The following is a 17,332-nucleotide window of genomic DNA, read 5'->3' on the forward strand; positions in this document are numbered from 1 at the left end:
TTTATTTGGTCTGGAACTGAAATTTTCAGTAGCACATAATCTAACTCAACCTATCTGTATAGGTCATTTGAACAACTGAAACACAATGAGCCCAGAATAAGAAAGAGATCTTTTAATCCTGTATAGATTATTTAATGCCTGAATACATCCTAGAATATATTAAGCAGATAATCAACAAGTATTGGCAAAGTCCCTTGAAGAATGGGAGAAAGATTATAGAAGCATTATACCTTACTATCAGGTAATCCCCTGATACTGTGTCAAACTTTAGGGACACCCAAATTAATAGGCCATGCCGTCAATCCTGAGGCTTACTCTTGTGAAGCTTTTGTAGGTAGTGGAGAAGCTTAGACTACCTATAGGTATGCCTAAGAGTTACTTCTGGAGGACCTCTTTTGTTGCCCAGATGTGGCCCCACTCTCTCTAAGCCCAACTCTGCAAGTGAAATCATTGCCCTCCCCGCTATGTCTGGACCAGACATCCAGTAGTGAGTCTCCTTGGCAATGTGGGAGATGACTCCCAGGGATGAATGCAGCCCTTGCACCATGGGATCAACAATTCATCCTGACCAAAAGGGGGAAAAGAAGTGTAACTAATAAAGTATCAGTCAGGCAAAGAGAGTTCAAATAAAGTTGAGAGGCTACTCTAGAGGTTGCTCTTACGCAAGCTTAGGGTAGACCTTGCTACCTATCATAACCTGCCAAATCCCAACCAGGACCATTCCAGCCAATCCTAAAGAACACCTAGGGCAGTATATAAGATTCCACATGGGTTCCATGCACTAGAGTAACTTTTCAGAAAACCTACAACCTCCAGATGGGTCCCTGGTCCAGATAAGTCCTGAAACCTAGATGGCCCAGCCACTCTAGAACACCAGAGATTCCATCTCCCTACTCCATATTAGTGACAGACCCTTCCAATATGAAAAATTTAGAATTGCCATAGCCCAAACACCCCTAAAGAGAGGGATGGAGAGATTAAAGGTGATGGTGGAGTTATACAGTGAAGATAAGATTTAACAAATTGATAACTCTTTTAGTCTCCAGTTTCTTAGAGCAGCTAGAAGTAAAAACCTAAAATTGTGAAATTGTAACCCATGTCAAAGTCTGAAATATGTTCTACAGCTAATTGTGGTGGTGTGCTTTGCATGTATGTTACTTTTCACAAAATAAGAAGGAAAAAAGTCAATTGTGATGATAAAAAAACATTTAAGCCTTCTAACCTCCTATATTCTGGAGCAGGTAGAAGGAAAAAAAAAATCTGAGAGGATGATGTGGTAGCCCATGATAAACTGTGGGATCTGTCCTGAAAGTACTTGTTGAAGAGTACTTTGAAAACTATTGGTTTTTTATTTCTTTGCTTTGTATGTATGTTGCATTATACAATAAAAAAGTTTTTTAAAAATATCTTTATGTTCATAAATAAATAATATATAACTGATTTTCACATGTTAAAAAAAAAAGAAATTCAATTTGAAAAATGGAAATTCATAAGACCAGCCAAGCCCCCAGGCCTGCATTAGCACAGAACTACGTGGATCTAGGACATGGTTTGCAAAGTTTCGCAGTATTCCATATTCCGATCTTGGTGGGGACCCTTCTGTGCAGCCAGGGAGGCAGCGCCCAGCCCATGCCCAAGAAACCATTGACCCTGGAGCCGCTGGCACCAGCCCCTCCTCGGACAAGGTCACCCCAGGGTCTAGACAATAACTGAGTTTGCGGAAATGGGGGTTTCCTAAACACTCAATGAGAGTCATACCTGGGAGGCTGGCAGAACAAGACAAGAATTAAGTGTCTGTACAGCCAGGAAGGGCAGCTCTGGAGCTCTTTCAAGGAAGAGCTGAGCTGTGCTCCCCCAAGGCTGCGCTGGGCGTGGAGGAACTGCCTGGAAAGGGGCCAGGGACTCAGCGTGTTTCTGGGCACACACTCAGCACGGCAAGCTGGCTGGGCAGGCAGGAGAGGCTGTCCGTGCCTGGCCCAGTTTGCACTGGGTCCCATGTCCCAAAGCTTATGAGGTCTGCGTCTCCTCCCGAAACTCCGCCAGGTAATTGCTTCCCCAATGGTGACACCAGAGAATCAAAATTTCAAGTCTTAGGGGGTGTAAGAATGGAAAGTGCAGTAAGGAAGGAAAGGCCAGCAAACCACAGGGGGCCATGTCAGAGTAAAGCTGCAGCACCAGAATGAAGCTGGAGGGCGCTGGAGAGGGGCAGTGGGGACAGGGCCAGGGGGGACAGGGCCAGCAAGGCTGTCTCGGCAGAAGGGCAGCTGTGGGCTCCACTGCTTCCCACACTTAAAGGTGCCCGCGATAAAACCTAGAAGAAAATTCTAAGCATTAAGAGTTGGCCAATTACCCCTAATATCTGAACAGTTGGCACCTGTGCCCCCCACACCACAGGCTCTGGCACAGGCTAGGCAGCAGGCAGCAAGTGGAACTCACGTGCTCAAACCTGCTCCTGTGCAGATTCCTTATCAGAAGCTCCACCTTCTAGTTTGGATTCCATGAGTCACTTCAAAGAAGAGAGTGACCAGCTGTGAGCATGGCGAGGGGGACTTCTCAGGCATGGGGGTACTGCCCTGGCATGGAGAGCTTACTTTGTTGCATAGGGAGTTGGTTAAATATATAGGTTCCAACCTGTGGCAAAACCTGGATTTGTTCATTGAATCCTTGTTAAGGATAGCATTTGTCATTTTTTGAGATTTGAAGACGGAAAATGCAAATAACTGCTTTACTTGTTTTGGGCTGTGAGGGATGTGGTGCATGCTGGGCCACCCCAGACCAAGTTTCTGGTTAAAGGCAGTATTTTGAGTCCAAAATGTCGATTAAAAAAACACCCTGCATGGGAAATTATAAAAGCTACACAAAGAGATCTCTTTACTTCTTGGTAAATTCAGCCAAGCTGGTGTCCTAGCTCCACGTGTGGGGGCAGAGTCTGTGCACTGGAAGGAACTTTGGATATGGCCAGGCCAGAAATTCCACCCCACAGGGAGATGTGAGGGTCTGGGGGAGATGCAGGCATCTGGGGGAGATGCGGGCGTCTGGGGGAGATGTGAGGGTCTGGGGGAGATGCGGGCATCTGGGGGAGATGTGAGGGTCTGGGGGAGATGCGGGCATCTGGGGGAGATGCGGGCGTCTGGGGGAGATGCGGGCGTCTGGGGGAGATGCAGGCATCTGGGGGAGATGTGAGGGTCTGGGGGAGATGCGGGCGTCTGGGGAAGATGCGGGGATCTGGGGGAGATGTGAGGGTCTGGGGGAGATGCGGGCATCTGGGGGAGATGTGAGGGTCTGGGGGAGATGCGGGCGTCTGGGGAAGATGCGGGCGTCTGGGGGAGATGTGAGGGTCTGGGGGAGATGCGGGCATCTGGGGGAGATGCGGGCGTCTGGGGGAGATGTGAGGGTCTGGGGGAGATGCAGGTATCTGGGGGAGATGCAGGCGTCTGGGGGAGATGCGGGCGTCTGGGGGAGATGTGGGCATCTGGGGGAGATGTTAGGGTCTGGGGGAGATGCAGGTATCTGGGGAGATGCAGGCGTCTGGGGGAGATGCGGGTGTCTGGGGGAGATGTGAGGGTCTGGGGGAGATGCAGGTGTCTGGGGGAGATGCGGGCATCTGGGGGAGATGCGGGCGTCTGGGGGAGATGTGAGGGTCTGGGGGAGGTGTGGGGTGCGGGGAGGCACAGAGAGGAAATTGCCGGCCGGCCCCACAGCCTCTGGCCTGGGCAGAGCTGAGCCTGTGCCCCTGGGTCTGCCCTCCAGTCTCTGCCCAGGCCTGTCTCCTGTCCAAAAGCAAGCACAGAGGCCCTGGGCTCCTTTCTTTCCTTTACCCCGGGAGAAAGTAGCTCCGACCCCCAGGGGTGGTGGGTTGTCTAAAAGATGGTGTCAGATCATTGGCCTCTTGGTGTTCCCCACCACCCCAAGACAACACCGGGAGTGTGCATCCAACAGGGCCTGCTCGCACAGCCTGCACTGCCCCTCCCTGCAGATGCCCGCCCTGCCTCCCCAGCTCCTCCTATATCCTCCCCCGGCACCAACCCCATCTAAGACCCAGGGTTTCGGACGAGCCCTTCCTTCCCTTTCCTGGGTCTGGAGGGTCTGCCTGTGGACTCTTGATTTTGAAAAGCCAGACAGTAAAACAGAAGAGGTTGCACCCACAGCTTGGTGGGGCATATGCCACCTGCTGGTTCCATGACTCTGTCTTGAGAGCAAAGACAGGCTCTTGGGGTCCCTGGGCAGCTGGGCGTGAAGCCATCCATGTTGAGGAGGTAGAGTGGCCCCAGCCAGTCGGGACCTAGCCCCAGCCCCCTGGGCTGCTGGACCCAGGCCCATCCGGGTCCCTGGCAAGATGGGGCGGGTGAGCTGGTCCATCCTCACAGCTCCCCTTTTTGCACAGTGATGAGATGCTGCTCCTTGGCAGGCACCTTTGCTGACCTTGGCATTGCAGCCAGAGATGCCCAGCCTACCTGCCAGGTGGCCCTTGTCTCCAGGATTCCGGGAGGCAGAGGTCAGTGACGTGTCCTGCTAGTGTCAGTGGCTCTGCAGCTCCCAATCAGCTTCCAGTCTGAAGAAACACCCTGGGTTGCCCAGGCCCCCTCTTACGTTTACATGGGACAGGAGAGCCACACCTGCCTGATTGGGAGCAAAGCAGGCCCCCTGGCTGCACGGGAGGGGCTGGTCACATGCGGACCCTGAGCACACACAGCTGTGTGACATGGGTTGTGCCTGGAGAGGGGTAAATGGAGTAGGAGGTCCATGTGGCACATGGCACATGGTGAGGGGCTGCCAGGCGAGCAGGAGGAAGCACCTATGAGCCACTCCTACGATGGGTGGCTCCTCTGGCCGAGGGAAAAGCAGGAGGAGGGAGGAGGGAAAGGAGAAAGGAAGGGAGGATGATGTGTAGGAGGGAGAGGAGAAAGAGAGGAAATGGGGAGCAAGAGGGGGGAAAGGGGGGTGAACAAGGAAGCCAGCTTCTAGGGGTTCTCCTGTGCCTTGATGTGCCTGGCCCCAGCTCACCTTTCCTGGCTTGGCACTGAGACTGTCCTGGTCACCCTGTGCCCTACCTTGTGCTGAGAGGTGCCCAGGGTAGGGGGTGCTGCAGTGGGTACAGGGTCAGGCACCCAAAGGAAGGACAACCCTGCTGGGGTTAACGGGGTGTGAGGCTGGGCAGGGAGGGGCAGGGAGGTGGACAGGAGAGGGGGTTCCCTACTCTGAACCCTGGCTACCCCCACTCTCTCCACCACCAGGAGGGCAGGGCCACCCTTTGGGTGGGGCTGGAAGGACCCCCGCTGCGTCTCCACACCCGCCCAGCCTAGCTGGTTCATGAGGTCTCAGCACCCCCAGGACACCTGACAAACCCTAGCCCTAGCATGTGTGCTGGATGGCGGTGGGGAGGGGTGCCCTGCCAGCCCAGTGGGCTCTGGGGGATGAGTTCCTAGGGGTGAAAGGTCGGGGTGTTGGTCCCAGGGAGGGTGCTGACTCCTCGGTCACTGAGAAGGCTCTGCTTGTCCTGTCCTGGGTGTGTGAGTCCCTGACCCTGCCCTGGGTGTGAGGGGCCAGCCCCTTTCAAAGGGGCAGCTGATCCACAAACAGGCAGGGTGTCCCAGGGACCTTGAGATCTGTCAATAACGGCACTGCCAGCAGGCACCCGTCCCCTCCTATCGGATGGGGCTGAGGGGCCCGGCAAGTGGCTGTGGAGCCCGAGAGGCCCAGATGGGGTGTCCACACAGCTCTCCTGGCCCCAGGCTCCCGCAGCAGACCCTGCTCCTTTTCCAGAGGAGTTCGGGGTGCCACTTCCTGACGCCCAGTGCTGGAGAGCAGGGAAAAGTCCCCACCCATGTCCTCAGTGCCTCACCCAGGGGAGCCCTCAGGCATGGAGGGCAGAGGCAGCACTCACTTCCAGGTAAGTGCTGAAGAGTGAACACTGCAGTCAGGATGCGTGTGTGTGCACGTGTTCCATATGTGTGCACACACTTGTGCCTCTCCTAAATAGAGCCTTTCCGTCAGCTCAGCCGGGGTCAATTCATTACGTCCTCAGGTCTGATTACCTGTTTTCGTAAATAAATTTTATCGTAACCTGGTCACACTCCCTGCACCTGCTTTTGCACAGCAGCAGGGTTGAGGAGTTGCGCCACAGAACTTATGTCCTGCCAAGCTGAACATATTTGCCCTCTGGCCCTTTAAGAATAACTCTGCTCATCCCCTGAGCCAAGCAGGTTCGAGCTGCACGTCCAGGCAGGGGTGGGGGAGCTGGGGGGCAGGGTTGGAGCTGAAACAGGGGAAGGGCTGGGGCAGCAGCTCTGTTTCCCATTGACAGGGCCTGGAGACGCCTCCTCCTCCAGCGAGGGTTCAACATCCCGGCTGCCAGACCAGGCGCCGACACGGGGTCAGTGACCACCACCACCAACGGACACGCCTGGGGATGGCTGCCTGGCGCGGGGCCGGCTGGGAAATGCTCCGGGCTCTGGGCAGGGGCGGCACGGCCCTGGGGCCCAGAGCGGCAGGCTGGGCGCGGACCATGGCCTCGCACCCGCTCCTGGTGCCCCCACCAGAGGCCCTGCGGAAACCCCTCTCGGTCCCCAGCCGCCTGCTGCTGGGGCCCGGCCCCTCCAACCTGGCCCCGCGGGTCCTGGCGGCCGGGGGTCTGCAGATGATCGGCCACATGCACAAGGAGATGTTCCAGGTAGGACCGGTGGGCTGCCAGGGTGGGGGTGCACCTGGTGTCCCCCCACCCCACCTGTCTGATCAGCCTTGCCCCCGCCCCCCAGATCATGGACGAGATCAAGGAAGGCATCCAGTATGTGTTCCAGACCAGGAACCCGCTCACACTGGCCATCAGCGGCTCGGGCCACTGCGCCATGGAGGCCGCCCTGTTCAACATCCTGGAGCCTGGAGACTCCTTCCTAGTCGGGGTGAACGGCATCTGGGGACAGAGGGCCGCCGAGATCGGGGAACGCATGGGTAAGGGCCAGAGGGTGGAGGAGGGGGTGTGGCCCGGGGGAGCCTTTGCTCTATCCCCTGTGAGCACTCACTCCCATGTGCGGCTTTCCATGCCTCAACCTCCCCACCAGCCTGCCACCTCCTCCAGGCAGGCATCCGGTACTCACCTGCTGGCAACTCAGGAGGTGCCCGAATGCTTGTGGGCTGAGCTGCCTGGACCTGCTCTCCCAGAGTTTGGGGACCAGTGTTTCTGGCACTGGGAAGCCTCTGGTCTCAGCACAAACCCCAAAAGCCTCAGCAGCTCCCTGGGATGCCCAGGCTCCAGCTCTGCTCTGTGTCAGTGGGCTTTCAGGGGCTGGACCCCCACCCCTACCCCCAAAATCTCAGAAACAGCCCTCTTCCTGGAACCTCTGTGACCTACAAACCATGGTGATGTGGACAGGGTAAATTCCTTTAGAGAGAAAAATCAAGAAGCAGCTGCGCCCACTGGGTTTAATGATTGATCGTGGCATGTGGTTTGGAAACAGCCGGTGCCACACAGGGCCCTTCCCTGCCCAGGCAGCTCCCCACATGGCCACTCTTCGTCCTGGTTAATGGACAACCCCCAAAGGCCCTGTCTACAAGAGAAGCTGGAGTCAGACAGAGGCAGGGACCCCTGCAGGGTCTTCAGGGCCCCCGGACTCTAGTGGACTCTGTCCCTGCTGGCACTTACTGTCCACTCTGCCCGGCCCCAGGAGCCCAAGTGCACCAGATGGTGAAGGACCCCGGGAGACACTATTCGCTGCCAGAGGTGGAGAAGGTACGGGGGTCAGGTGTGCTCAGAATGGGACGGGAAGCCCAAACAGTGGGCAGGGGCAGGAGACTGTGACTGGGAGCTGGGAAGCAGGCTCGATGCTGACACTCAGGGTGCCGGTCCCATGGGGCCAGATGGTCCCCACCCAGCTCAGATGACGTGGATACATCTGGTCTCCCACCAGCCAGAGGCTCAAGCCTCAACTTCCCGACAGGCAGGGATGGGCAGCCAGGGCCAAGCCTGCTCATCCTCGGGCTAGCGCCCCCTTCCCTGCCGCCCCTCCCCAGCACACTCTTACGCTGGGTGGGGGTTGAGGCCTTCAGGCCCCCTGCCCAGCTCCTCAGCTTGGGAGCAGTGGGCTGGACCATCGCTCAGCCCACAGCTGCTGCCGTCTCCCCTCCCCACTCAGGGCCTGGCCCAACACAAGCCGGTGCTACTGTTCCTAGTCCAGGGCGAGTCGTCCAGCGGCGTCCTGCAGCCCCTTGACGGCTATGGGGAGCTCTGCCACCGGTGAGTCCCGGGACAAATGGCCAAGCCCCGAGCCCAGGATGGCAGGTGTCCTGCCCCTACACCCCTTCCAGAGCCTGCTCAGTCATATGTGGGGGTGGGGGCCCCCGGGGCTCCTCCTTTCTCAGGGCTGAGTCCTGGTGGGCGCCCATCACCATGCTGCCCTCCAGTTCCATGGCTGGACCCTGCTGCCCGCCCCCTGCCCTTCTCCTCCAGCCCTCCACCCCTGCATGGGCCACATAGGGCTGGGCCTCTATGGAACTGGGTGGAATCCCTTGGGGAAATGGGTCCAGGACTGCTGTGACCCCCAAGTCCTGCTTGGAGTGCTTTGCCAAAGGACAAAAGACTTTGCACCCTAGAGGGCTGCCCTGGCAGGGTCACTGCCCACCACCCACCTAGAGCCAGCAGGGTGGGCCAGCACAGGCCCAGCCTCGGGTGGGGACCATGACTCACCAAAGCATGCCCCTCCCTGCCTAGGGCACAAGGAGAAGAACACGGGCACTTTCTCAGCCCTGCTGCTTGACCATCTCTGGGCTCTGTCCTTTTGGGCTCTAGCTTGAGCAGCTGCTGGCAGGAGATGTGGGCTTACTCAGAGGTCCCAGCCCACCCAAAGACCCTGGTGGCAGTGGCCACTGCCAAAGCCCAGCCTGAATGCAGATCTGTATGGGGGGCACTGCACTGAGGCCAGCCAGAGTCCTGACCACCACAGGCCGTGGCTTTGACATCCATTTAACCCCATGGCTTGCTCTGGCTCTGACACAGGCTGAGAGGAGAAAGAGTTGATGGTCCCAGGGGACCCTGACAGAGTTTAGAAAGGTGCCACACATGGCAGAAGTTTCTCCCAGCTTCCCTACCTGCCTTTAAAAGGTTCTCAAGGCCCCTCCAGACACACAGCCAAGCCTGGGAAGCCTGGACCTTTGAGGATCCCCCGGCTTCACCAGGCTGCTCTCCCACCTCAGGTACAAGTGTCTGCTCCTGGTGGATTCTGTGGCATCACTGGGAGGGACCCCCATCTACATGGACCAGCAAGGTAAGGGTAGCCCCTCAGTGCCCTGCATGACCTCAGCTGTATACCGACTGTGAACCCCAAAGCAGCCCGAAACGTAACCCTAACACCAACCCTTTCCGTAACCCTAATCCTAACCCTAGCCCTAACCCGAATACCAACCCTCGCCTGAAATCTGACCCCATCCCCAATGCCCACCCTAAACAAGGGCTCAGGGAGGCCCTTGCTGAGATTTCCTTCCACCTGAAGGCTCCCTTAGCCCACACTCTTGGGTGCAGCTCTGTCTCCAGAAGGGACTGGTCAGGCTCCACCAATCAATCACCAACCCATCTCTGGTCTGTCAGGCCCAGGCTGGGACTGGGGTCCAGGCAGGGAATATGGAGCCTGGAGGGGCAGGTGCAGGGAGCAGATATTACTCCATGGGCTGGCACCCAACTAGGTGCAGAAGGAAGTGCCAGAGACCCCTCTCAACCAGAGCACTGGCTTGAGTCCCAGTGGGGCTGCTGACCATACAGAGACTCAATTTCCCCATCTGCCCATACCCCAGAGGGTGGTTGCACAGCAGTGTGTACTACTGGCAGGGTGGCCCTGCAGGGAACTGCAGCCAGGCCTGCCCAGGAAGCCTCTACTCCCAGCCATTTCCCTGCTAGGAAAGCCCGCCCAGCCCCTTCCCCCCAGCTTGCTTCTCCTTTCAGCAGAAGCCATCCTGGTGAGGGAACACCAAGGCAATGAAGGGAGAAAGTTCTGGGCTGACCCTCAAAGGAAAGGCCTAAAGAGGAGACCCAGGAGGATGGGGACAGATGGGCTGCCCCTGGGATGCACATGCCACACTTGCCCCAGGCTGAGCTACTCCTCTCAATGGAGAAAGAAGCTGGGCAGAGGAGAGAAGTTGGGCTGAGAAGCTCAGGGCTCGAGGTCACAGGCTGGGATTGAGATTCGAACCTCCACTGCAGCTGAGAAGGGGACTGGGCCTGACCTCCTGTGAGGCCCCCCACCTCTCTGAGCACGGTCATCCCACTCCCAACCCGCAGGCATCGATGTTTTGTACTCGGGCTCCCAGAAGGTCCTGAACGCGCCTCCAGGTACCTCTCTCATCTCCTTCAGCGACAGAGCCAAGTGAGTGGACCCTCACCCCCAGCCAGGGCACTGCAGAGGGTGAGGTCGAGCACAGGAGCAGAGGGGACCCTCCTACCTACCCCAAGTGGGCTGTTGAGGTCAGGCAGCTTCTCTGAAGCACCCAGCTTCATGGGGTGCAATGAGGGCTGCTCGTGGTAGGGGGAGGGGGAGGGAGGAGGGCAGGGGCCCTCCACAGGCCTGGGGCTCATGTACAGGTGCAGGGAGGGTCTGCGTCGCCTTTGCCCTCTCTGCGACCAGGGTCATCCCCTGCCATTGGTGTCCAGGTGCTGGCCAGGCCGGGAGGGAGTCAGGAGCCCTATGCTGGGCGGCGGCAGCTGAGGGGCTGCTGGGCCTCACGGAGATCCGCGAAGGTGCTGGGTCTGTGCCCGGAGCTTGGGGGAGGCCTGGGCTGGACATATCAGCCTGGGGTCCCCAAGGACAGACATATTTGAAGCCCTTTGCTGGCTGGTGCAGCTTGGGACAGGAATGCAGAGGCCCCTGACGTCCCCAACTGAGGCCCAGGCCCTCAGCAGCAGGCAGGGGGGAGAGGCAGTCCCCCAGCCAAGGGCTCCCACACACATGCCACAGTGCTGTGAGCCCCAGGAACAGTGAGGCCACAGCCCTAGACCCTGAGCCTGTCTCTCCCTGTCATTTGATGGGCTGGACTCACTCTAGCTGGTGGCCTGGGAAATGAAGGGGGCAACACCTGGGGGCAAGGGAGAGAGGAAGAGACCCCCAGAGAACCACAAGGCTAGGAGACGTGACCCCATGTGGCAACTGGGGGCCCCCTGAGCCCAAGCCCATGGCATACAGCTTTCCTAGGGCCCTTCTGGCCTCCCTCCTAGGAAGCGGGAAGCTGGACAGCAGCAGGCTGCCTCTTCCTCCGCAGGAATAAGATCTACTCACGGAAGACAAAGCCCGTGTCCTTCTACCTGGACCTCAAATGGCTGGCCAACATCTGGGGCTGCGACGACAAGCCCAGGCTGTGAGTGTGGGCAGGGTCGGACTGGGTGGAATGGCCTAGGGATGCCTCTCACTGCCCTCCAGCCCGCCATGAATCTCACGCACTGGACTCCAAACACCCCCCACCCCTGGAGCCCTGCGTATCCTTGTGCCAGGCCTCAATGCCCACCCAAGCTCACCTGTTCCTCACCTGACCAGGTAGCTTGGGCGCAACACACATGGCCCACCGCCCTTTCCCCAGGCCCTGCCCCTCCAGAAGGTGTCAGCTCACCATCAGGCACTCCAGGACTGGCCCTGCCACACCTGCCTGTCCTGGGCCTCAGTTTACCCATTTTACACAAGACAAGGGTGAGCCAGGGACTCTTAGATGCCTTTGGGCAAGATATGCTAAATCCCATCTCTGGGGCGGCCCCTTATGCTGTACCCAGGGACAGAGGCCGGGGATGGTGCAGGGCACCTGGAGCCTGGAGGGGCTCCCCAAGACGCATGGGGCTGAGAGGGCAGCCTCGGGGTGGTGGCCGAAGCCTGGGATTTGCAGTGTGTGTTCAGCCATGCCTTTGCCCCAGATCAGGCAGCCTTTGCAATGCTTCCAGTCCATGAGCCCAGAAGTGCTGGGCGTCCCCCAGGGGCCATGTCAGATGCCCAGGCATGCCCACCCAAAAGATCTGCATCGCCCAATTCCCCCCATCTTCCAGGTACCACCACACCACGCCCATCATCAGCCTCTTTAGCCTGAGGGAGAGCCTGGCCATCATCGCGGAGCAGGTATGCACACAGGCCCCCAGCCAGGGGCTGGGGCAGGAAGGCCCTGCCATGGGTGGGCCTATGGTGGAGGGGATACATCCCCCCAGTGGGGCCCCACAGACAAGGAGTAGGAGGCGTGGGCCCTCTGCAGTGGAGCTCCTCCCCCAGGAACAGACGTGTAAGTGGAGGCAAAGGCCAAGTACAAGACTCCCGGGCTGAGCATGCCGTGCCCGTGACACCCTAACCCCCTAAGCTGCCCTGCACCCTTCCACCATTGTCGTCTGCCCGGGAGCCCTGCTGGCCTGCTCCAGGACTGTGGGCATTTGTAGGGCCTTGCCTGCAGTGGATGGTCACCAGGCCCAAGGGTGCCAGCAGGAGGGGCTGAACGCCGGCCTCCAGGAGCCCAGAATGAAGGGCAGAGACTGGCGGCAGCAAGACGTGGGTCTCTGGCAGCCCGAGGTTTGGTACCAGGGCCCCACCTGAACTCGGGACCCTTGATGGCAGAAGCGTTCCCAAAGGCCCTATCGAGCCTCCTTACTTCTACTTGGCTGACAACACTAGCAGTTTTGATTTCCCCATTTCCAAGCCATGCCCATGAATTTTTTCCAAGCTCTCTCTAAGTTGCTGGGACAGGAGCACTGGTCAGACATCACAACCTGCAGCTTCTGAGCAGCTTCTGACCAGGCCTGGCCCTCGGGGTCCTCAGTAGATAAAGATGGAGCCAGCAAGGAACACAGACATTCTAAGTGACGATGCATGTAATGTGTGCAGTGTTATGGGGATGCTGGGAGTGCTTGTGCAGGCTGCAGTTAAGAATGGGGGGCCTGTGGGGGGCCATGCAGAGGCCTGAGGGGTGCGGGAGGTGGGCCAAGGAGGCCCCGAGGTAGAGGCGCCTGAGCAGGGTTGGCTGGCATCCTGAACCCAGGGGAAAACCAAAACTGCGCAGCCCTGCAGACACCGGAGCCCTGCAGCCTGTGCCTCGGTTCGAGGCTGAAGCTCAGTGTGTGCTTGGGGGGAAGGAGAGGGCAGGAGGCCAGGTGGGCCTCCAGGCAAGTTTTGTTACAAAGGGGAGCAAAGAAATGGGAGAAGGGAGAAGGGGCCCAAGGATGCCGGGACCTCGCATGCTGGCAGCCTGGTCCTGCAGAAGAGGTGGCGACATGGGGCTGAGAGAAGACCCTGTGGGGACAGGCCTGAGAGGTGCCGGGGCGGGAGCTGGGAAGGGGCTGAGGGTAAGCGAGAAGATGGAGATCTCAGGTGCAGGAATAGGGCAGGATTGGCCCCTTTTCAGTCAACCCAAGGCAGTGTGCCAGGGCCCAGTCAAGGGTGTCTGAGCATGGGATGTGGTCGCCGGGGCAAGGGGAGCGGGGGCCAGCCGGGGACTGTGACCTGGAGGGTGGCAGCAGGCCCTATAGGGTCAGGGGTTTTGAGTCTAAAGTAATCATAGGGTGCCTCCTCCAGCCATGCTCAGCTTCCCAGCCCAAGTCAAGTAGGGATGGTGGGACGGGACCAGCCTGGGGTTTTGCCAAGCATCCCTTTCTTACACTGCCTGGCTCCCACCTTGCTCAGGGCCCCTTGGCAACCCCCCTCAGGCCTGGATCCGGGGGCAGCCCCAGACCTGTCTCCTAGGGGCGAGAAGTCCCTGGGTCCAGGCCAGGTGGGGAACCCCACCTTGATGGCCGCTGAGGGAAAGCCCCTCTGCCCCAAGGTGCACTCTCTCCACAGGGCCTGGAGCACAGCTGGCAGCAACACCGGGAGGCCACGGCCTACCTGTACGGGCGCCTGCAGGGGCTGGGCCTGCAGCTCTTCGTGAAGGACCCGGTGAGGCCTCCGGGCAAGTTCCTGGAGGGTGGAGGGAGAGGGCATGTAAGCCCAGCTGCAAGGCCAGCACAGCTTCAGCTGGAGTTGACCCTTCCCGGAGGCACCCTGGGGTGGCACCCTGTGGGTGGGTGGGCCACCACAGCCATCGTGGGCTCCTTTCTCTCCTCCCTGTACCTCCATTCCAAAGCACAGGCACGGCTGGCTGGGGCACTGGGAGGTGGGGCGGTGGCGGCAAGCACCGAAGGGGTGGGGGAGGGGGCTCCCTGCACTGAGCTGCCCTCTCCCCGGACAGGCCCTCCGGTTGCCTACAGTCACCTCCGTGGTCGTGCCTGCTGGCTATGAGTGGAGGGACCTTGTCAACTACGTCATGGACCACTTCGGCATCGAGATTACGGGTGGCCTGGGGCCCTCAATGGGGAAGGTGAGAGGGCCCTTGGGGAAGCGGGTCCTGCCATCTCCCTTGCCAAGGGGGAGCCCCGCTTCTCATACCCCATGGTGCACCTGCCTTGACCAGGCCAGGGTGGGGCACAGAACGGCAGGCATGGGGGTAACCCCAGCCCAGACCCTACGTGGAATGCCAGGGGGTCGGGATAAAGGGCCTCCTCCTGCCCCCTCTACCCCAAGAGGCACAGCCTCTCCATGCCCACTCGGGATGCCTGTCTTTCTCTCAGGTGGACTGTGCCCAGGTCTGCCTCTCCCCACTGCAGGGCGATGCTCTGAGTGGGCCTTAGCCAGACCCCCACCCTGACTCCCTGGGCTTGGCCCGTGGGCACCAAGAGCAAGCTGTGGCCTCCGTCCACAGGGGCCTCCCCGCTGGACACCACACGGGCAGGGTGGCTACGCTGGGGGAACCCACCCCCAGCTCTCACCAGCCCCCAGGCAGGGTCAGACTATGCACCTGCACCCCTACCTGTGCCACCAGGTGCTGCGCATTGGCTTGCTGGGCTACAACGCCACGCGAGAGAACGTGGACCGCGTGATCGAGGCGCTGAAGGAGGCCCTGCAGCACTGCCCCCGGAACAGGCTGTGACCCCCACCTGCTCCCACACCCGCCTGGGCTCGAGGGCAGGGCCCAGGAGCAAACAGACAATGCCAAGCTGACCCGGCCAGGACCTGGCAGCCACCCCAGCCCCCTTGGAGGGGACCCTTGGAAACAGACTTCTCGGTCCGGGACCTGCAGCATCTTCCCAATGAGCTGAGGCTCCCCCGATCGGTCACCGTCCTTCCTGGGGACCTTCAATAAAGAGCCAGCTGCTGTGGAGGAGTCTTCTCTGCTTGTAGGGTAGCAAGGGTGGGCTCCAGAGTCTCGTGGGAGGGCACCTCTCGGCTCCCCTCGCTGCCTGTGGTCACCTGGAATGGCAGCAGTGTGGACCGTGGGGGGCTGGGGCAGATCCCACCGCATCCTTCTTCGGGATTTGCAGGTAAGTAAGCAGGGTGGGGTGGTGCCTACCAGATGCATCTGTAAGCAGGAGGCCCCACCCCTTGGGGCCCATGCGGACGAGGCACCAGCAAGCCCGGGAGCTCATGCAGGCCTTGCAGGTCAGGGCAGGCCACTGCCCAGCCCCTCCCCGTGCCACTGGCCCTTGACCCCTGTCCCTGGCTGGACTTTCTCCTCCCTAGGAAAGCTCGGGCCAGGTGGAGCAGTCTTTGTCCACTCAGGGCCAGGATGGACTTCAGGCAGTGACTTCCCTGCCCACATGCCCACATTCTCACTGGTCCCAAGAACCCCCAGCACGAGGATGGGCAGGGGCCCCACTGCGGCACACACCCCATGCCCTTTAGAGGATGCTCAGCCTGGCTTGTCCCTGGTCACACACTCCAGGTACTGGCCAAGCCTGCTCCGTGGGCTGGCACGAGCCGCCAAGGCACCGAGGAGGGAGAGAGGGAGGCCAGGGGGACACAAGGCCACTTCACGGCACAGCCACCATGCGTGCAGTATGGGAAAGGGTCAGGGGATCCGGGGGGCTGCATTAGGAGCTGGGGAATGTGGGGGCCCAGGACATGCCCCGCCACATTCAAGGCTTCGGTCTCATCCCAGGGAAGCCCCCAGGGCCCTCCACATTGATCCCTGTGCTGTAGCCAGGCCTGTCCATATTCGGATTCCATGTTAGTGGAATCATGGAGAAATGGTTCGTCCAGCTCGGTCTGCTTCTTCCAGTCCCACAGCAGCACAGGGCTGGCACTCTTAGGTGCTCCAATGCTTCTGCCACCTGAGGGCTGTTAGGAGTAAGGCCGTAAGGAGCATTCTTGGACAAGGCTTTGTGTGCACGTGGACGTATGTCTGCACTTCCGTCAGGTACAGCCTAGCCTGGGGATTGCCAGATCAGAGGTCAACAGTAAGAGTAACTCTATGAGGGCGTCCCAGAAAGGGCTTGTAGCATTTAGGGTTCCCACCAGGAGGGAAGGAATGTTCAGCTGCCCCGCAGCCTCACTAGCAGTTGGTGGTGTTTTACTTTTACATCAACCTTTCCAGTGGGCGTGAAGTTGTATATCACTTGGTTTTAATTGCATTTCCCTGATGACTCAGTAGGTTTGTTGGCCATTCGAATATCTACTTTTAAGTATCAGTTCAGGTGTTTTGTCCATAATTTTAACTGGATTTTCATGGTTGATTGGTGGTACTTCTCGGTCATGTTTATGTGCCATGAACATATCTTCCATTTGCTTAGTGATATCCTTCAAAGAGAAGCACGTTTAATTTTGAGGCAATTTTATCTTTTTTTTTTTCCTTTTTACAATCTGTGCTTTTTCATCTCCTATCCACGAAACCTTTGTCATGAAAACATCTACCCTATATTTTCTTCTAGAAGCCTTATGATGTCAACTTTTGTGTTTAGGTCAATGACCCATCCATGTTAATTTTGGGGTATGGAGTGAAAAAGCAGTCGACATTCATTTGTTTATCCATACCAGTACCCAGTTGTTCAAGCAGCATTCATTAAAAGGCTGTCCCTTCCCTATTGAGTTGTGTTTACAAAAGCTGCCAGAATGCAATATACCAGAAATGGAGTAGCTTTTAAAACGGGGAATTTATTAAGTTGCAAGTTTATGGTTCTAAGGCCAAGAAACTGTCCAAATTAATGCATCCAGGGAAAGATATCTTGGTTCAAGAAGGCCAATGATGTTCAAGGTTTCTCTCTCAGATGGAAAGGCACATGGCAATGTCTGCTAGCTTTGTCTCCGGGCTTCTTCAATGGTCCCTGGCTGTGTGGGCTCTGGTGTCTCTAAAGCTTTTTCCAAAATGGTTCCCTTTTAAAGGGCTCCAGTAAGCAACCCCACCTTGAATGGGTGGAGACACATCTCCATGGAAACCATCTAATCAAAAGTTACCACCCACAATTGGGTGTGTCACATCTCCATGGAAACAATCAGAAAGATACCACCTAGGAAGACTGATTGTAGATTAAAGAATACGGCTTTTCTGGAGTACATAATAGCTTCAAACTGGCCCAAGGTGA

The 17,332-nt window shown here is 58.3% G+C and overlaps 1 protein-coding gene across 2 annotated transcripts; it reads left to right on the forward strand.

The window, feature by feature from the left end:
• Nucleotides 1-5,688: 5,688 nt before the first annotated feature.
• Nucleotides 5,689-15,133, forward strand: AGXT (alanine--glyoxylate aminotransferase). 2 transcript variants are annotated; one of them, XM_077153309.1, is made up of 12 exons: nt 5,689-5,890; nt 6,305-6,670; nt 6,756-6,948; nt 7,662-7,726; nt 8,130-8,230; nt 9,187-9,257; nt 10,265-10,349; nt 11,239-11,334; nt 12,008-12,077; nt 13,779-13,874; nt 14,167-14,295; nt 14,797-15,133. In XM_077153309.1, exons 1-12 carry the CDS (start codon nt 5,825-5,827, stop codon nt 14,902-14,904), a joined length of 1,446 nt encoding a protein of 481 aa, XP_077009424.1. In that variant the 5' UTR covers nt 5,689-5,824; the 3' UTR covers nt 14,905-15,133. The 2 variants fall into 2 exon arrangements, with proteins under 2 accessions (XP_077009424.1, XP_077009425.1); XM_077153310.1 differs by lacking the exon at nt 5,689-5,890 and adding an exon at nt 6,182-6,203.
• The last annotated feature ends 2,199 nt before the right edge of the window (nt 15,134-17,332 follow it).

The sequence above is a fragment of the Tamandua tetradactyla genome, chromosome 3 (genome assembly GCF_023851605.1).
Source record: "Tamandua tetradactyla isolate mTamTet1 chromosome 3, mTamTet1.pri, whole genome shotgun sequence".
Lineage (NCBI taxonomy): Eukaryota > Metazoa > Chordata > Mammalia > Pilosa > Myrmecophagidae > Tamandua > Tamandua tetradactyla.